The sequence below is a fragment of the Propithecus coquereli genome, unplaced genomic scaffold, assembly GCF_000956105.1.
Source record: "Propithecus coquereli isolate 6110/MARCELLA unplaced genomic scaffold, Pcoq_1.0 Scaffold134, whole genome shotgun sequence".
In the NCBI taxonomy this organism is placed as follows: Eukaryota; Metazoa; Chordata; class Mammalia; order Primates; family Indriidae; genus Propithecus; species Propithecus coquereli.
In genome coordinates, this window is record NW_012137636.1 from 2,939,479 (window position 1) to 2,960,406 (window position 20,928).

Here is a 20,928-nt window from a genome sequence, read left to right on the forward strand (position 1 = left end):
AAGATCTCTCATGAGGCTGTAGTCAAGCTGATTGGCAAACTTGAAATCATTCTAGAAGCTTAACTTGGACTGCAGGATCTGCTTCTAAGCCAAGCTACTGGCAAGAGATTTCAGTTTCTAGCCACATGGGCCTCTACATAGAGCTCCTCATAACATGACAGATGGCTTCCCCCAGAGCGAGAGATGGGGTGGGAAGTGAAAGCTTCAGTACTTTATAACCTAATGTTGGAAGGGACACACCATCACCTCTACTGCATTCTTTTCATCACACAAGCCAATCTTGGTATAATATGTGTGTGTTGGGGGGGGCACACCAGGAAATTTGTTCACTGTGGGCCATCTGGGAAGCTAGGTACCACAGAATCTATGGTCAGTCATCAAGAAAGATCAGTCTCAGTCCAGTGTGGTGGCTCACACTGTAATCTCAGCACTTTGGGAAGATGAGGTGGGAAGGTCCCTTGAGCCCAGGAGTTCAAGACCAGGCTGGGCAACACTTGGGAGGCTGAGGCAGGAGGATCACTTGAGCCTGCGGGTTTGAGGTTGCAGTGAGCTATGATGACGCCACTGCACACTCCAGCCTGGGTGATAGAGCAAGACCCTGTCTCTGAAAAAAAAAAAAAAAAAAGAAAGAGAAAGAAAGATCAATCTCCAAACCTTTCTGACATTATATATAATTTTTGATATCCGGAAAGCTGAGGCTAGGAGGGAAAAGAAGAGAGTGGAACATGATTGGATGTTCAAATAATCATGTAAATGCTGTTAACTAAAGTCTCAATAAACCTATTGCAAACTTCCAAAATATCTTCTGTTAGAATTTATAATTTTCAAAGAGGAATTTTGTGTCTATTATTTCATTTGTGGTTCATGAAACTACCATGAACTTTACTACAACTGATTTAAAAGATACCATGAAGGCTAGGCAGATATCTTTCCTACCTCTTGCAGATGAAATACACTCAGGCTTACATGCTTGCTCTAAGGAGCCAGGAAAATTCTGGTTTTCTGATTCCTAATCTGGCGGCCTCTTTACTGCACTTTGCTACTTTATCTTTGAAATGTAAACAGATTCCAAATTTGTTTGGTTTTTGTTTTATAACAACACCCTAGGAAGGAGCCTAGGTGGTTATTTTTACTGGTGTAAAATCACTAATGTAAAATAAGACATGTAATTGGCCTCATGGGTTCTTTTTACAAAGCAATAGTTAAAGTGGTTATCTCCCTTTTAAGAGGGCCAGTCTGTGTACTTAGCAAATCCACATAATTTATTCTAAGAGGTCTAAGGGGATTTTCATTTTCAGGTTTCTTTTATTCTGCAGCCTTTTAAGCTAGCAGGCTAATTATTCTGCATTACAGTGAGCATCCAGTCAGGAGCAGAAAGCTCTCTGTGCTCACCATTCTCAACCCTGAGGTGTGTGTGTGTGTGTGTGTGTGTGTGTGTGTGTGTGTTGGTTTCATTTTTGTAGGTGAATATTACTTTTTCTCTATCACCATAACTTAGTTAAATAAGAGTTTGCTCCAGAACATTCAAGATAGTCCTCCCTTTCCAAACAAAAACTATCATTATTAAATTTCATCTACTTAATTTTCTCTTTTCCAAAGAAATTCTTTTAATTGAAATGAAAACAAAAATGCCCATCAAGGTCCAATTCGAAGCAATCAGAACCTCGATAAATTATAGATTAGTAATTCCTCTAGATGCCCTAAACTATGCAGCCTCTAAATGAAATATTTGCTCCCACCCACCTCTTCATTCCCCAGTGTCTCAAATCTCTCCTGTAAGAAGCAGACGGTACTGACAGTCCTCGCTTGTATGATCAAGTGCACAGACTGAATGAGAAAGCTGGCTCTGAGTTATTAGCAAGCATAAAAAAGAAGAAAACAGGTAGCGCTTTTCCACTGACGTGAACCACAGTGTCATGAATGTGGTTTGAACTGTGTCTGACACATCGCATGTCACAATGCAGATCCCCCACTCAATTAGGGCCCAGTGTGTTCAATTCTCCGTCCTTCAGGGCTCTTAGGTTGTCTACTTCTTGTTGTAACTGGAACTAGGTTTTGACTCACATTTCGTAAGCCCCAAATCCCATGTCTGGTAAAGGCTCTCCATCCCTCTTTTCTTTCTTAGCTCTAATATGAAAGTTGCATATTTTTGAAAGATTAATTCTTCTGAAGTTTACTAAGGTTGGAAATAAAGATCAAACATTCAAGATGGAGGGCCACTGAGGAAAGGAAAGAATGGAGGGAGGAAGGAAAGAGGAATGACACAGTAAAAGGGACTAATGAAGTCATATAGGAAAGGTTGGTTTACCGCTATACGGAAAATATAAAATCCAATCCCTGTTCTTTAAACCTGTCTGCACATTAATAAATCTGGCAGATCATAAATGCACAACTGAAATGGGAAAGACGAAGGGGGTGCCAGGGTGCTTGCAATCAACATGCCTAAATCACTGCCTTCGTGTAAAATCAAGATGCTATAAGCAGCATTCACTCCCTGGAGATTAAACAAAAAATAAACAATTCTTCCACCATAATAACTAGATGATTAATGCCTTTTAAAAATATGCTATTAATTCTTTGTTGAACAAAAAGCCACCAAAATCCCATCAGAACCAACTGACCGGTACCCTCAATGAATTTGTCACTGAATCTGTATTAAAGCATCTAGATCAATGGTTCTCAAAAAGAAACACAGAAGAGCTTATTTAACATGCAGAGTCCCACCCTTCTGCAAAAATGATTCTAATTCAACAGGTGGGGGTGGGGCCAGAAAGGAGTTCCCCCGAGGCTTTTGATAATAGGATGTTGGAAGAATGACTGTAAAATCCTACAAATGTGGTCCGTGGACCAACAACAACAGCATCACCTTGGAACCTGTTGCAATGCTAAATCTCTGGACTGACCCAGACTTAGACAATCATAGTTGGCATTTTAACAAGATCCCCAGGTGCTTTCTATGCAAATTAAAATTAAAGAAGTACCATTCTAGAGTAAGAATCAGCAAAGTTTTTCTGTAAAAGACCAACTAGTAAATATTTTAGGCTTTGTAGGCCACATGATCTCTGTCACAGCTACTCAGCTTTGCCACTGGAGTACAAAAGCAGCCAACAAAACAAGGATCTGCAAAATATGGCCCACGGGCCAAATCTAGGCAGTCACCTGTTTTTGCACAGACTACTAGCCAAAAAATGTTTCCGCATTTTTGAATGGTTGAAAAAACATCAAAAGAAGAATAGCATTTTGCGATATTTGAAAATTATATGAAATTCAAATTTTAGTGTCCACAAATGAAATTTGATCCAAACACAGCCACGTTCATTTGTTTGCATATTGTCTGTGGCTGCTTTTATGTTACGAAGGCAGAGGTAAATAATTGTGGCAGAAACCATATGGCCTGCAACACCTAAATATTTACTATATGACCCTTTACAGAAAAATTTTGCCAACCCCTCCGATAAAACTTTATTTGTGGACACTGAAATTTGAATTTCACATAATCTCCCATGGCAAAAATTATCATTCTTTTGGTTTCTTTCTAACCATTTGAAAAAGTAAAAAACATTTTTAGTTCTTGAGATTTATAAAAATAGGCAACATCTGAAGCAACCTGAGTTCTACAAATGTTCATTTGGAAAACACAGTCCAGGTTTCCTGAAAAGAGCAAAAAAAAAAACTTAAGCAAGGTTTCTCAAGCTTGGATATGGTCATGACCTCTCAGAGCCACAGATTCTTTTAAAATGAATTTGACATTAGATGATCTCTAAGAGCCCTTCTTGGCACAGACATTTTATATTCCTACCACATCAGCTTCCTCAATTCCTCTCCCGCTAGCATAGGGCCATTTAGATTGTTCCATAAGGAAATAAGTTTTGAAGGGCAGGATCTGCTGGTGACACATCTTCACTGACTGCCACTTTATGGTCATTGTGGGGATTTTTGAAAGAATGAGCATCATATCTGTTGCTCCAGTCTTCGTTTCAAAAGCTGGAAATTAACTACTTTGGCGGGTAAAGACATTCCCTCCTGCCTTTCCCACCTCCCTGGCACACCCTGCTGAGCCACCATGGATGTTCTCCCCACAACCACTATCTCCTCTCTTGTCAATAGTAATCTCATTTTTCCTTGATGAATTCACCTCTTGTCTGGTCTCAGTCATGTGGTTTGGAGGACTTCCTCTATCCCAGATTCTAGGGGTGGGCACTGATTTGATTTGAGCTCAAATCAGGGCCAATGAGATGTAAAGAGATATTTTTGGGCTCCTTTCTCTGCAGGTGCTACTGAAGGAGAGAGACTGTTTTCTAATGGGTGCAAACAAGGAAGAATGTGGTCATGAGGCCTGCTGAAGTCATCTTGTGACCCCAGAGGGAAGCCTGACAATAATAGCACCAACTCCAAGAAGTCAGAGATGAGAAACAGAGAGGATTTCCCTTGAACCTTGGATCACACCTCAGTGGAAGCTATCCCTAAACTATTTAAGTGGATGGGCCAACACATTCCTTTTATTATTCAAATCAGATTGAAAGAATTTCCCATTATTCACGACATAGAATCCTAATTAATGCATACATTATTTTAACCCATCCCTTTCCCTTAAAAATTTTATTTCAAATACTAATATTTTATCTGGTTATGTGGAAATGTTGCCCCATTCTCTCCCCTACAAAAGAGTAAATCGATCATGCAAGTCTGTCAACTTTAAAGTCCAAAGATGACTATTGTGCCACCTAGATGGGAAGGAGCTCTTCCAGAAGTCGAATCCTTGAAGACAAACAAGGACAAGGCTTCAGGTCTTCTTCTCTGCTTAAGGCCAAATGAAGCCCTGGTGCAAAATTCAGTTTCAGTTCTCAGAGCAGTTGTGTAGTCTTCCCGATCATCACTAAAAAGCCCAATATGTATGTGCCACCACTCAGGAAAGGGACAGTTGCATAAAATAGGAAATCAAAGATAGATGATGAAAGGGCTTCCCTCTCCCAGGGAGAGCTCTTCTTGAAGGGCTCATGTCAAGCATCGATTTCAAGTGATGGTTCAAAGACCTGATCAGCAGCCTGACTTGGGGCATGCCACTTTCTTACCTAGGCCTCAATTTTCAATCTCCTCATCCATAAGATGAGGGAAGGCGTGGATTTTAGTGACCTTTCTCACCTTTTCAAACATTCTAAAATGTCTTGGCCCCTGTTCTATACTAATACAAGTGAAGGATGGTCACAAGTCATGCTGACTAGTAAATGCCCTCGGACCCCTGCCAGGTGTTGCAACCTCTACCCTCAGGTGCCTCCTGAGAAGCAGAGGAACTTTCTGAGGTTTTTCGTTTGTTTTCCTCCGGACTAGTTGAATTGCCATCAGTTTCAAAGTGTTTTTAGAGACGCAGAGAGTAGGGGCTAATAGCGCTGGGGGTGGCTGAATAAGAGCTGGGGGAAAGGCAGACATTAGTTTCAGTCTATGCTCCACCACCTATTAGCTGTACGATTTATAGTAAGTTATATAACCTCTCTGAGCCTTAGTTTCCTCATCTGTAAAAGGGAGAGGATCAAATGAGATAATACAGGTAAGGTGCTTAAGCTATTTCCTGGCACATGCAAGCACTTGAAACACTTTAACCGTTTTTATGAGCCATGTGCTTTACACGCTATTGAAGGCGACAGTCAATCCAAAAACAAGGCTAAGCTTTGGGGGAAGCTGGAGAGCGGGAGCAGCCCTGGCTAAAGCTGAGAACAGAAAGAAAGAATCCCCATCCAGTCCATGAAGTTGGGCAGTGTGCCCAGCACATCCCACTTAACAACCATTCACAAACATTTGCTACTTAGAAGGTCACTTTAATAATTAGCCCTGCTTTGCTAATTACACTTTACTGATTAGAAACTATGCTGACAATACCAGGGTTGCTGTGAACGCTAATTTTTTTAGCAGCCTTCTGAAACTAATGGTGACTGATTTTGATGCTGGGCTTTATCTGCAAATGGACCGTCAATAGGGCATCGTGTGGGAAATGCAAAGAGGAAACTCTGGAGGCCAAAAGATGCTGTTGATGATTCACATCCCCTTTCCCCTAAGCCTAAACCTGAGCGCCCAGCCACATGAATATCCTTTAGGATTAGGTGACAGGGGACAGTTGCCTGCTTGTAGGGAGTTTGTTTTTTTTTTTAAGTGTGAGGTTTGTAAAAACATTTTGCTAGTAACAAAGAGCTCTCTTAAAGATTGCCTACTCTGTCTTCAGCATTCCGCATGCGTCAACTCATTTAATGTGCACAACAGTCCAATGATGTACTAGTATGCTACCCATAGAAGTGACTTCCCCAAAGTCACACAGGCAGTAAATTGTGGGGGTGACTATTGAACCTGGTTAGTCACCCAGTCAGCCGTGGGGAAAACCAGCAAGTCCTTAATCACTGTGCAATTGTAGTAGTAACACCATTTGTGCATGGCAGGTCCTCAACATTACATATAAGATGTCTCATCTTACGTAATCCTCACAACCTTGAGTTCCGTACCTATCTAGACCTATTTTACAGATGAGGAAACTGAAGTTCAGAGAAGTTCAATGATTTGCCCCAATGGCACAGAGCTAGTAAGGGTCGATGGGGAGCTAGGAAATAAAATTCTAATGAAATGTCCGCCTGAGAAAGACTGGGTTTAGACAGTCAAAGCCACCGGGTCTGCCTTTCTCATAGCCCACAGAAATGCTACAGCTGGCCGGACATGCTGCGGTCTCAAGGCCCAACCCCCACTCTGCCCTGTGCTAATGGGGGTAAAGCTCGGCCGGCGCCATCCTGCAAGCCAAGTCTGATAATAGCCCTGATTAAATGGCGGGGCAGCCACGGGAAGGCCCCCGCCGCCGCCAGCGACACCGTCACTGCGCCGACCAAACAGGGACCAGCCGGGGCGGGGGCTCTAACTCTGCATCTGTGTGGCAACCTCTGTCCTCATGTCCTGGGTGAGAGGCCCGGAACGAGAACAGAGGAAAGGCTTTGGTTCTGTCCCTCCAGCATTCAATCGAAACCCCATAGCGTCGGCTTGGGAGGGGTCTTCAGGAGTCAGAGTCCGCCTCTAGAGGAGGTCTGGGACTAACGATGGCTGCTAAGGATGGAGTGGGTTAGTGGGAGAGAGAAAGGATGCATCCCAGTCCCAGAAGGCGAGAGCGCGCCTTGCAACCCCTGGGCTCGGTGTGTCCGCGCCTCTCCAGCGCAGAGCAAAGTATCTGACTCCTGCCTCCGCGTCGCCCTAACTAGCGTAGCCGCTCACCAAGCGCTCCGCCCGCGCCTGGCACAGCACGAGACGCGTCCCACATCGTGTCTCGCAATCCGCACAGCCTTTTGCAGAGGTCTGGACCAGAATCACACACACCCGCTTTACAACTAGGGAAACTAAGGCTCAGAGCGGTTCGGACAGCCCGGGGACAAATGGCCAGCACAAGACAGCGCTGGCTTCGAACCCTGGCAGCCCGCCTCCAAAATCTGGGGGTACGCGGAGACTACAAGTGCTATAGGAAGGGGGTGCCCTCACCAGAGCGCAGGCCACATGAAAGAGAGCACCGCGGGCACCAGTGCGATCAGCACAGACCAGCGCAGAGCTGTATGCGATCCTCTGAGTCTCTGCTGCCCCCTCGGAACCTGAAGATTACTAGGTAATTACCCTTGGAAAAGAAAAAAGACAATTACAAAGGCCGCCCGGGGGTTCGCAGTCTACCTTCGGCAGGGAAAGACCTTTGCTTGGCCGGCCTTTTGCTTTGTGGGCCGGGAGAGTGGACGCTGGACATTCCAGTTACAGCTGCCCGTGTTCTGCCACAGTCCGGGTCCCTGTGGGCAGATAACAAAGAAATGTACGTGTTTCCGGGTTCTGGGGCTGTTACTTACAAACAGGCCAAGAATATCCAGCCCCTTCCTCCGAACTGCTTCTGTAACAGCAAACGGAGCAAGTTAGTGATAGAAACCGAGATTAAGATTAATTGACTAATTGAGGTTAAGATAGAAATGGAGGTTAAGATTGAGGTCCGAACAGACTTGGGTCACACAGACCAGTATCACATCCTGTTCAACCCTGAAACTGTCCACGTGCCCTTGAGCAAGTGAGTTACTTAGCCTTGGGAGCCTCATTTTCTGCAATTTAAAAATGCACATAATAATACTACCCGACTTATATTATTGTCAACATTATATATTTCATGAAAAGCCTCTAGGGCAGTGCCTTGTACATACTAAATGCACAATAGGTGCTCTCTGAAATGCATTGAAAAGCTGGTATCCAGGACTTGAACCATACCCAAATGCCTCAAAATACTTGACTTAACAGACCAGGATGCAGCCACAAGGAAGACTGTGGGTCTCCTGCCACTCCAGCCCCAGCTGGGCTGTTCACAGCAAAGAGGCCACCAGTCTGGCATCTGCAGGGAGCTGCCCCCTTCCATTGGCTGCATGTGGGTTTCTCCCTCAGGGTAGAGCTCCTGAGACCCAACACAGACCCCAGATTTGTTTCTCAAACTCCTTGAGTACAGGGTTTGAAACTGTGGCTCTTGACCACGTCTCCTTGATCAGATTGAATTTATATCATCCCTAAATCAAAAGGGCAGCTTTTTCGCAGTTCCAGGGTTGGCAAATAGTAATGCCTGTGAAGTCCTTTGCCCTTACACGGACATTGTTTCATTTAACTTTCACAACAAACTTGATGTAAGGACATATTATCATCACTAACCATATTTTACAGGCGTGAAAACAGAAGCAGCGCAACCCAACATCTTCCTCCACGAGGGCTTTTTTAAAGTCATTTATTCTGCCTTATGTGTATTTAACATTAAGCCATTACACCTCTACATTCTAACAGTTCCTTTAGCAAAATGTTGAGGGGAATGTCATGTATATTTTTCATATGGATACTTTTTTTATACCTCTCCCAGGTAGGCTTTGAACCCTTGAGGAGTAGGGATCTTATGCTAGTTGTCCAACCCCATTCCCACCTCAACAAGCCAGTGCCTGGCCCAGAGTGAATGAGTGCCCACAAATAGGAATTCTCTATGTCTGTTCCTAGTTTCCTCAAGCCTTTATCACAATTCCTATTTCTGGTATTTGTTTATATATTTGTTATCGAAGTCTCCCACCAGTCTGTGAGTTGCAGGAGGCGGGAATTTTAGGGTTCTGATCACTATTCTTCTACTCCCAGAGCCTAGCACAGTACCCAGCACAGTTTAAGTACTAGGTAATATTGGATGAATAAACAAAGACTCCACATTCTTTATCTTTTATTAGATGTATACATCTTTGTTCCCTTACATAATACATGTCATCTGGAGCAGGTGATAGTGGGGAATAGGCATCCAAGCCCTTACAGCATGAATTTTTCCGCTGCTGGGAATAAGATGAAGTTCAATCAATGGGTTCTGGGGCGACTTCCTAAAGGTGCTGCTGGTAGCAGAGACCTGGGGGGTGGCTTCCTGCCTGGGTCTTCCCCACCTTTATATCCCAAACCTCCTGACAAAAATGTGGATAGGTTGTCACCAAACAGTTGGCTCCAGCTCCTGAAGAGTGAAGGTGAGAAGTGATTGGAGGATGTGTGGAGGTGCTCTAGCAATCACCAGAGGGGACATTGCCAATGTGCAGTTGCTGGTGGGAAGCTGGGTCATTTTCTGAAATGCGACAATTGTTATAAGATTAACTCGGTGACATCCCCCAAAGTGGCGCTACTTTTTGAGAGAAAGGCGCTGGAATACAACTGTGGTTGCTGTTCTACAGCCGTGGTCTCATCAGTTTGGGTTTGTTTGTTTTTAAACCTGTAACAAACAGGAGACACCCTCGGGTCGCCTGTTTGGCTGCAGCGTGCGCCATCCACGCAGGCCCCGCGCAGCTGCCCCAGCTAGGCGAGCCAGGGCACCCGGCCAGATGGACTTTCATCTTGAAGCAGGGGACGCGTCCGTTGTCCGCTTTTCTCCCCTTCTTGGATGTTCCCGCTTAATATCCCGCTGCACGCCTTAACAGTAAATGCTGCGCTTTCGAAGCTACAGATTTGCGCTGAAATCCCCCCTTTACCTATCATCACTGTATTTTCTATCAAATTCTTTACCTTCCTGACAGGCCCGGGACCAGGGTGAGAACCCACAATTTAGAGGAACGCAAAACAAACTCCATCAAGAAAATAATATTTTAATGCAGTCATCTAAAAAGTCAAAATTCACGCAAAAATCATGCATCATGTACAAAATACCTAAAGTTTAAAGAGCATCCATTAGCAGCCAGGTTGGGAGGGGGAAGGCGGCCTCCGCCCAACAGAGGAGTTGCAGAAGGTAGGCGGGAGCACACGTGGAGACGGAGGAAGAGGGGAAGAGGAAAAAGGAAGGTGCAGGGGTTGGGGGAGACAGGGTCAGGAGAGGTTTGGTTTGTTTTTTGTTTTTCAGTTCCTGGGATCATGAGAGTTTTGCACCCAATGCTAGCGCGCGGGTTCTTCCCGGGCTAGGAGGAGACTGGGGAGCAGAGGGCTGGTCCCTGTGGTCGTGAGCAAGTGGGGGACGAACGTGGAAGCGAGTGGCCGCAGGGAGGAGAGGGAGAGTCGCGGCCCTGAGGGCGGTCCTGTGTGCAGGCTGTGAGGCACGGCGCTCAGGGAGCGGGGGAGGGTCTGCGAGGCCCCAGACATTGCGCGGCGAGGATGCGAAGAGACTCAGGGCAGGCTCGCTGGGCGGCCTGGGGGTCGCGCGCAGGCTTCCGTGGCCGGGCTGTGGAGGCTGTGTGCGCCCACAGCTGCCGGCCGCCTCGAGCCTGAAGCCAGGCGGGTTAATGTCACAGCGCCAGCGGCTTCAGCCCGAAGGACCTTTCGCTTCACCTCCTGACGATGCGGGCCTTGGAGATGGGCGCGATCTGCCTTAGGCCCGTACATCCCTTTACTCGGTGCCACAGCTGGGCGCGAGCGAAGTCCCGAGCTGAATGCACGCGCGCGCACGCACGCACGCACACCACCCGGGAACTTTCAGATGACAAACTGAGGAGCTGGCTGTTTGCTTTACCCTCACAGCTCGAACTGGGCAAGGGAGCCTCGAGCAGTCTGGCCCAGGCGCCTCCGGGGTCGGCACGAGGCCTGGACGTTCTGGGCCACTTCATGCGGCCTGGGCTGGGAGGAGGCGTTTCTCCGGGACCACTATGGTTCGAGAAAATTTAATCCCGCCGAGGTGTGCGTTGGAGCCGAGGCTCGGGCTCCACAGAGGAAAGGCTTCGACCTGCCCTCTCGCCGCGCAGTGAAATCCGAGGCTGCCCCGCGCGCTCCCTACCCGGCACGGGGCCGCGCGCTACTCTCGGCGCGCCCCGGGGACGCGCTGCGGCGGCCCCTGAGGGGCTGCCACCGCCCTCCCCACACTGCTTGGGATGTCTTTCCTGCTATGTAAGCCGAATTTATGAATCCAAAGGCACCGAGGCCCGTTACTGTCGCTTTTAAAACTCTACCGGAAAGAGCTGGAGAGAGGAGAGGGAAGGGATCTCTCACCACGTTCGGGAGTAGCTGCCCTTGTGCGGAGAAGCGGCTATCCCTTTTCCCCTTCTCTACCGCCGCCAACCGCGGCTGCCGGCGGCGCCTGCCGCTTGGCATCTCGCTCGGCCGACCTGGCCCTGTTCTCGCCTCCGGCGCCTGTGGATGGTCAGCGAGACCTGCCAGGGACCGGTTCCTGAAGCCCCCAGTGAAGGGGTTTGCGCTGGTATTCGTTAAAGGAGAGACAATTGGCCACAAGCGGGAAACCGATTGTTTCCTGGACCGTTCTCGTGGTCGACGATTTTCTGAGTTCCGGAGGGTACAAATGAGAATTTGAAAATGTGGCATATATAAGGAGACATCTTCCAGTGCTCCATATAATCAAACTCCATATAACCAAACTGAAGACACATGATAAACTCTTACATTCCTGGGCTCCAAAGTTTAAACCGGATGTAAATAACGGTCCAGTACCACCGTGTGGCTCCAATCCTCTGTGTACATTCCCAAACTATCAACACAGCTCTACGTAAGCATGCGAGAGGTGTCACTGTAATCAATTTGCAGTTCAAAAATTAAATAGAATTTTATTCTATATTATGTTTTACTTATATTGGGGTAACTGTTGGTGTTAGTTATGTGTTAGGCGTTTTATGCACATTATCGCACTAATCCATAGAGCTATCTTCCAGGTAGGAATGAATTATTAGCCTTATTCTAAGTTAGGTGATGAAACTGAAACTTTGAGAGGTCTCCAGGCTAATACGCGTTAAAGTCAGGATTCAAGACTTTTCCAAGTCCAGTGTACTTTCCAGTTCCTCAAAGCAGCCCCCATAGCCTGTCCTCAGCCTAAGAAGGCCTAGGGACCAGTTAATGTGATTGCTCAGTTTCACCCCCAGCGCGTGGTTTTGTCTGTTAACCCGCTCTCTCTGTGGGGTTTTGAACGGACCTCAGAATTGGGCACTGCCCGCTTCAGACGGCTTTGAATCATCCTTTGACAGTACCTCTCTGCGCAGCACAGGTTCCCCATTTTTATAGCACCGTATTGATTTACAAAGGCAATAAATCTAAGAGGAGGACAGTGTGCCCGCGATAATAATGTTGCAGCATGTGTTTTACTGCGGCGGTTTCAACACCAACAAGATGCATAGCCTAGGGATCCCCAAATGGCTCACCTTTCGCGCCCGGATTTGTTTAAGTGGCCTTTTCAATTCCCCTGGATTGCCTCCCGCCTCCTACCGATCGCTCAGCTTTTCTTGCTTAGTGCTTTACCTTTTAATAGGATGAACAGTCCGGGTTTCCTGCACACAAGATACACAGAACTGGGCTCAGGCCGCGTTGGCACTTGCAAAGGAGACGGAAACCGAGTTGGGGCAATTCAGTTTTCCTCTTGCTCCGTCAATTTTTCTGAAAATGTTATTCTCATAATATTATTCAAATTTCAGTATGAGCCATTAAGGTAATTAAGAAAAGACACGGCTTTTTTTCTGCAATCACAAGGTGTGTTTTTTTTTTTAGTTGAGGTATAATTGCAGAGAAAATTTTAAAAAACGAAATCCAGCAAACAAGATCTCAGACACTCTGTTGAAGCTTATACATATATCAAGATCTACACTAACCATGACATGCCCCCCAAGAAAACCCCACTTGTCGAGGGAAATCTTTCTTCGTGGACAAACCCTAGGTACTTGATACAGGAAAGGAATCAGTGTGCGCCCTACATTCCAAAGGAGGAAATGTCACTTACACTGAGAAGGTGGTGTATGTGTCTGGGGGGATTTGGAGGCTTTGATAACCGAAGGGCCGGGGTTGGGTTTGGATTGTCCCAAACCAGCAAAGGATTCCAGAATGGAAACTGACCTTCTGATGCATCCCATGGTTAGCCTCTGTTCTTAACCGCAGTTTAATCTGAAAGCCTGGTCGCCAGACGTCGTTAGCTACTATCGAAGTCCCTGGAACCGCCCAGCCACAGCTGCAGGGCCAGGGTCTCATCAGGGCTGGGGCCTGGAGTGTGAGTCCTGCGCTCCCGTCTACCTCTAGCCGGTGGAGTGGACTAGAGGGGAGATGCGCCTCTCGGCCACTCCGGGCAGTTTTTCTCTCTCAAAACCAAATGGAGACCGACTAAACAACTGCATAAACGCCTTCCAGCACCAAAATGTATAGTTTTACGAATTTCCCAAACATTTACGTATAGACACTTTGCACTTCGATAATGATATCAGAGTGCTTTTTTTTAGTCACCTTCATGCAGCACCTTCTTAAAAACTATTGACACAGGATAACCAAGACAGGCTTAAATCTTGACTCTCCTGGATGTCATCATTCTGTTTACGCAAACGTTCTCAACAGCTGTTCTGACTTTCAGTTTTCCCCCATAATTTTATTTCAGGAGTTTGGCGTGGTGCAGTGAGAAATGGGAACTATTTTATTTTAAATTAATTTTAATTTTAATTGAAAAAAAATTTTAAGACCCAGCAAGAGGCTCCTAATCGCCAGACCTACTGGCTGGAAAGGAGAGCAAATATTTACATGTACGGTTTGAGTATGTATGTCAGCTTGAGTTTACATGGCTCCAAGTGAAGCGGATTATCCTGCGAATTCTGAGAATTTGAGTTATTCAAGCTGAACAAGGCCAACAGGACGCCCTCATACGCGGCAATGGGAAGCCCTGCTCGCAGCTGCATTTGCAGAAGCTAAGAGTTCAGTGTCCGCTTTGCCCGGGAGCTGTAAGGCTCGCACTCTCCCACTGCGCGTCGCGTGGTCCCCGAAGGGCTCCGAGCCCAGACCTTCGCCTTCCTTTTCGTCGCCGCCCCACTTTCCAGAGTCCCTCTTGCGAATAGGAACCCCAGGCGAGAGGTGCGCCGGTGCGCAGCAGATCCCGTGGTTCTGAGAGCAGCATCCTTTGCCGAATGTTCCCAGCTCTCCCTCAGCTTATCTTTCTCAGGGCTGCGTTTGTCAGCCCCACGGTCAAGGAGACAGAATTTGGGTACCGTCGGGTAGGAGTCTCAGCCCTGAGAGTCTTCCAGAGTATGGGACCTGGCCGGTTGGCGCCTGCTCAGCCACGCCGGTTTCCGCTCTACTTAGCACTTCCCGACTTTCTTTTGGAACTTTGAACGCGGGTAAGAAAAGGAATGGAAGAAGTGAGAACTTCCAGAGGCTTTTTCTGATCTGGGTTCCCGAACTGGGCCACGCCCGGATCCCGGGTGTTAGGCCGCGACAAAAGTGCCCTCTCCCGACAGTGCGCACAGCCCTCCCGCCCCTGGGTGCGGCGGTGTCCACAGCAACTGAGCCAGCGTGGTGGGGGTACCCCTTTCTCTGATCGGGTGCTGGGCTGGGGTCCCGCAGGGGCGCGAGGGCACGCGGGCGCCGCGCCCTAGGCGTGCCCTCCCCGCCTGGCCCCCGGCCCCGCCCCCGGCGGCGGAATCAGGAAGCGGTGACGTGGGGCGGCGCTGACTGGCTGCGGGCCGCCGCGATCGCCGCCGCCAGCAAATTAAGGCGCAGGGCCGCGAGCGCCCGGGCGCAGTGTCCGTCGCGCCGCGCTCCGCACGCCCGCGCTTGGGCTCCCTGGCGCTGGCGCCCTAGCTCGACAGGTAGCCAGCCACCTCCTTGCAGCTTGGGACGCTCCGGCTGTACCCAGGCTGGGAGGGAGGAAAGACCCAGAAGGGGTGCTCAGGGACCCCTGCGCTTTGCTCAGCTGATACTCGTTTCTGGCTTCGGGCGGTGCACGGGGTAGTCCTGTCGAGCGCGCTGGGACGTGCGCACCCGCTTGAGTCCCCAGTTGGTCCTCTTCCTTCCTCTCCAGTTGGTTCGAAGTCTCTGCGGCTCCGGGGCTTTGCGGTGGGGGAGAGGAGAGGCCAGTGCGGAGCTCTGAACTGAGTCTTCTGGGGTCCCCGGCTCTTCTGTGTCTGTCACTGCACTCGGAAACTTTGCGCTGTGTTTCGGGTCTTTGTCTTCCTTGGGAAGCTGGACAGCCGTTCGACAGACCCCGTCCCTGAGCAGGACCGCGCGCTGGGGGCCATGGAGTTCACGGCGTCTCCTAAGCCCCAGCTCTCCTCCCGGGCCAACGCCTTCTCCATCGCCGCACTTATGTCGAGCGGCGGCTCCAAGGAGAAGGAAGCGACGGAGAACACCATCAAACCCCTGGGTAAGTCGAACTGCCTGGCCGTCTGCGGTGGGCAGGGGACGGAGGTGCTGCGCATCCGCGTGTCCCTCAGTCTCCCAGACCCTCAGGCCATGAGCCATACATCGGAGATGGGAAGTTTTTCCTTTCGGCCCAAGTTTTCTCTGGAGGCTTCACAGTCTGTTAAATACTGCAAGTATCACATCTTGTATTTGGTTTAGTCGTTCTCCCTGTTTGTCTAGAATCCCGTTGTCAGGTCGAACATATGGGGATGTGTGTGTGTATGTTTGTTGGAATAAAAGCATTCGGGGATAAAAAATAACCCCCCTTTTAAGGCCCAACAGGATTTACTTGCGCATGTGACACCTGCTTGTGCATTTGAAACCAAGGAGACACAAACCAACTTCACAAGAAACCAGTTTAAATTTGTTTTCGCTCTGATTTGAATAGACTAAACAGCTCCTTAAAACCGCTGTAGAGTGCAGTACAATAAGCCAGTTCTCCCCACAGGAACATTTTCTTCACAGAAGCTCCAGACTTATCAGTAAGACATCATTTTATAACTGTCGTCATTTTCGGTTGAGATTGGCAAAAACATTAACCAGTAACCGTTTCCTAAATTCCTCAACTTTTAGTTATATTGTTTATTTAACAACCTTTACCATTTATAGAAAACACTAGGCTCAGAGTAAAGGGAAAGAGGGATTATGTTCTCCTTAGCACTAATGAGTTGTAAGGAAAAGAAACTGCTGGAGATAAGTGTTTTAAAATCCCCTTACAATTGAGACAGAAAGAAGTGTTCCCGACATCATGTCTTGGGTCCTCGGGGAAATAATTATTACATATCCTGATTATCTGGTATTCCTAAAATAGTGAAAATAGTCATAGCAAACTTAAGGTAATTTTTCTTTTTTAACCCTCCTTTCTTCCCCCAACCATCCCAACACTTTAACGTATCATATCCAAAATAATAATAATATAATAATATGAAAGAAGAAATGTTAGAGATGAAAAATAAGGTTCTTGGACAGAGAGACGAGAGAACTAAAATTCCTGTAGCAATTTAGAACCAAGGAAAAAGAAACCGGAAGATCTCCAGAAAACAGAAAGTCTCTCCTCCAAGGTTTTCACTCCCGTTCCCTGGCTCTTCCCCCTTACCTCTCCTCTAAATCTAAATCTGCCAAAGAAATGGAAAAATGAAAACAACCCATCCAACAAACCCCAATTGTTTGGGGGGGGGGAAATAACTACTAATTTCAAAGTCATATTGTGGGACTTCCCAGCATTATCCACTCTTGTTTAGGAGGCCCCTGAATTCACTGCAAACACCCCCACCTTAGTTTGGTACCTAGGAGGAAAAGAGGATTTCAGGTTAAAATTCCTGACAGAAGTGCAGACAGGGAAACATGCCAACTCCAGCCGCACTGTCATTTCAGTATTACTTTCTTCTCTATTTTCCTAAGAAATACTACTTTCTAAATTTCTAAATCCTCAACTATAAAGCCCACCTCAGCTCACAACACCCCATCTACCCCCTCACCACATGACAGTCTGTAAAATGAGCATCCTTCCCCTGGCTTTTGAGATAGACTCTGAAAGAACTAGCTGGCGTTTTTGTCTGCCGCTTGGGCAGGGCACAATCAATGACTGCAAACCACGGACTCTAGCAAGGGGAACTCTAAGGGGTTCTGTTAAGAGAGAACTTGGTAGCTTTGTTGAAGCAAACTATAGAGTTGTGGAGGGGAGGGTTCCCAAAGTGTCCCGTGATTGCCCATTTAAACTTACGAAGTCTATTTAAAAGAACTGCCTCAGTCCACTAGAGCATTTATATTTTATTTTCTTCCTCCTCCAGTTCCCAACCCTGACGCGTTGGTCTGGGTCTTAGGGAGTTTGCCTCTTTCAGTTGTCAGAAAATAAGAAAGATTTTAAGGCTACTTCTTAATTCCCTATAAAGATACCATGTGAATGTGTTTCTGAAAATAGCAGTAGAAAATGAGATTTTGCCAGGGCCTGGCTCCCTTTCTTTGAATTTGAAAAAAAAATCAGGATGGCAATTAATTTGATTATTACTAATTTAAAACATTTCCATGAGTTAGATTATCATTGCATGAGAAGAAGAAAGGTAAAATTTCTCTATTTCCTATTTTCCCTATGTCAAGGAGAAGTGTGAGAAATAAAATATTTTATGATATATACCTGTCACATATACCCATATATAGCATATACATGTACAACATACATATGCACATTTAAAACTTGCTCTGATTCCTTGAGGGCACTTAGAACAGAGTTGTTCTAAGCGATCAGCTTCACATTGCTAATTCAAGTAGTTTCTTTTTTAAGGGATGGAAAATAATTGGGATGATTACAAAAGCCCCCCTGTATTCCATCAAAGTGACTGGTGTAGTCCTGGGCCCTTATCAGCTGTGGAGGAGAATGTTTGGTTCATAGGCAGTGGTATTCCAACCTGGTGGTGGATGGCAAAGCAGTCTTCCCACTTTACTGGCCTCTAGCCTAGGGTTGGGGTTGTTTTCCTCACTTCCAGCACATTTTTGTGTGTGTGTGAGAAAAAAATGATACACATCACCCCTCCATAATTGTTCCATGCCTGGTCCAAAAAATTGCTATAGATCCTGATCCTGTGATTTAGCAAGCTCTATGCTAACGCCTTTTCTTAAGATTGTAGGCTGAAAGGAAATATAACATTAGAACATTTATTACAAATGTTCTAATTGCACTCTCTCATCCTTAAGCCTAGAAAACTGAGAGCCAGGCACACAAGTGAAGTGACTATTTTTTTTTTAAACCACATCTCCACTTTTCTCCCACCCCTCTATCATCCTTTCCTTTTATCTTATGGGGAGAGGGCTCCAGGAGGGAAGGAAAAGTTCCTCTTAAAGTGTGGAAGGTACTGATCTCCTCACTCCCTAGGTCTCCATGGAGAGACTCTCTCTTGGTTGTTAAAGAGGCAGGACTGGAACCAGGTCCCACACAACTGCTAAATGTATAATTTGAGAAGGATAACTATAGGATACTTGCTTTTCATTTCTCATGATCACCACCTTTTCCCTTCTCCACTCCTCACATTTTTATTCCCCAAAGTGGGTTTCAGTAATGGTGGTAACAAGCCATAACTCTAGAACTCACTAGTTTGGTTCAGTAAGTAAGCACTGGGAACATCACTCCATGGAAATCCCAGGCACCATTTTGTATAGTGATGGGTAATACCTACCATCCTGGAGTTTCTGAGCTTAACTTTTCCTGAGTTAAATCCAGGTGCCTATTTTAGTTACACTGTTCTCCTTTCAGAATCTTTCCTTGTTGAACAATGTCAGCTGTCATTCTCCATTCTCTTTGCCTCCAGAGCAATTTGTGGAGAAGTCATCCTGTGCCCAGCCCCTGGGCGAGCTGACCAGCCTGGATGCTCATGGGGAGTTTGGCAGAGGCGGCAGCAGCAGCCCAGCCTCTTCCTCTCTCTGCACGGAGCCGCTCATCCCCACCACCCCCATCATCCCCAGCGAGGAAATGGCCAAAATTGCCTGCAGCCTGGAGACCAAGGAGCTTTGGGACAAATTCCATGAGCTGGGTACCGAGATGATCATCACCAAATCGGGCAGGTAGTAGGGCCTTGGGGGCTACGGAGTGGAGAGTGGGGGAGGCATCCTGGGTGGCTTAGGGCACTTCCAGGAATTAGATGAGAGCCAGCTGGCTTAGGAGAACTGAGAGGCAGCCTTTCTCAAAGAGGGCTTCACTTCACCAATTTGCCTTTGAAAAGAGCTGTGGAAATGGTTTCTGTTCTTGGGCTTCACTTCACCAATTTGCCTTTGAAAAGAGCTGTGGAAATTGTTTCTGTTCTTGGCATCTGGCGGTGGGAAGCCCCACCCTACCTTTGATGAGAAGGGCACAGGGACTGGGAGGTGCACTGACTTGGAGAGCACAAGTCTCCGCTCCCTGCAACTGGGGAGGGATTGGGAGTGCAGGGTCAGGATCTCCAGGGAAGGGGAATTTGTGCCAGGGTGCAGGGTGGGCTGTGGGGTGGTTTGAAGAAGGTGGGTATGTCCCTTTTATCATCCTCAATTTGCAGAAGCTGCCAGCTCCTATTAAAAACTAAAATTAAAACGAAGCGGAAGAATGAAATTCAAAACGATAACATTCCCAGTGGGAAGGAGCGCTGGCTTGAAGGCCTCTTGGCTCCAGAGCCTGGCAGGCTCTGGCCCCAGGAAGCCGCTGGGGTGTGGGCATTCGGGACAGGGCAAAGGCTCTGAAGGTCGGTGGTCGGCTGAACTTGGTTGCTCTAGCTCTTGGGACCCTGGGAAATACCTGGAGGGTTTTTCAAACCCATCGGAGAACCCCGCTCTTGGCTTTTATTTTGCAGGAACTGAGTTTTGTCGCTGGGATACGGGTGGCATGACTGGGTCGGCTCCTGAGACTTTGGGTCTTAATGTGCTTGATCATTAAAATGCATAGGATTTTCCCTAATCACAGACCTTTTGGTTTTAAAACACACACACACACACACACACACCCACCCACCCCCTTCCTTTTCACCTAGCATTGAGGGCAATGAGGGTTTAGGGACTGACCAGATAGGAAGGGAAGTTGGACTCTTTCTCTCCCTCCCTCCCTGGTTCCGGTCAGTTCCGTAGGCAGTGTGAACAGGGGCATTTCTCTCTGTCTCTCTGTCAGGAGGATGTTTCCAACCATCCGGGTGTCATTTTCTGGCGTGGATCCTGAAGCCAAGTACATAGTCCTGATGGACATAGTCCCTGTGGACAACAAGAGGTACCGCTACGCCTACCACCGGTCCTCCTGGCTGGTGGCCGGCAAAGCTGACCCACCGCTGCCAGCCAGGTTTGTGATTTTTCACCCCAGCAAAATGCGCCTATTAACTTTTCTGGCAGAATGTCTCCGCTTGTGTGGATTTTAAGCAGGTTTGTTTTTAAAGCAGCGGGCTCTGGCAAGAAAGCATTCCAAGCTTGGACACTCCAGGATTGACTATGTGAAAAATGGGCTACTCTCTCAGAAAGGCAGTTTATGCATAGAGAAAACATTTGTCTTTAATTCTACCTCTTGTTATACAGTAATTCATTTCAAAGCTTTTCTTAAATTTTGATTTGAGTGTTCATTATAAATGTGGACCCATTTTGTATATACATACACATACATCATTTTTAATTACTACTTAGTACCAGACTGAATAAACCTACTGATGAAATGGTTGCCCTAAAATCTTTTTTAGAAGAGTGTATTTTAGTAAAGTGGTTGCTTATAATAAATATTTGTTAACCATGTAGTTATATCTGCACATAATAAACATCATTTAGGTAAAATCATGTTGTTTTTGACCAGTAAAGGGCTCAGAGATTTTAGTA

General features: G+C 47.0%; 1 protein-coding gene across 1 annotated transcript in view; it reads left to right on the forward strand.

Moving 5' to 3' along the window:
* The first annotated feature begins 14,907 nt into the window (after window positions 1-14,907).
* TBX20 (T-box 20) overlaps window positions 14,908-20,928 on the forward strand; it is a 65,686-nt gene continuing 59,665 nt past the window's right edge. Inside the window, exons 1-3 of the mRNA XM_012638771.1 lie at window positions 14,908-15,580; window positions 18,921-19,173; window positions 20,243-20,407. Of these exons, the coding sequence (XP_012494225.1) occupies window positions 15,454-15,580; window positions 18,921-19,173; window positions 20,243-20,407 (545 nt within the window). The 5' untranslated portion in view covers window positions 14,908-15,453. The remainder of the gene's footprint in view (window positions 15,581-18,920; window positions 19,174-20,242; window positions 20,408-20,928) is intronic.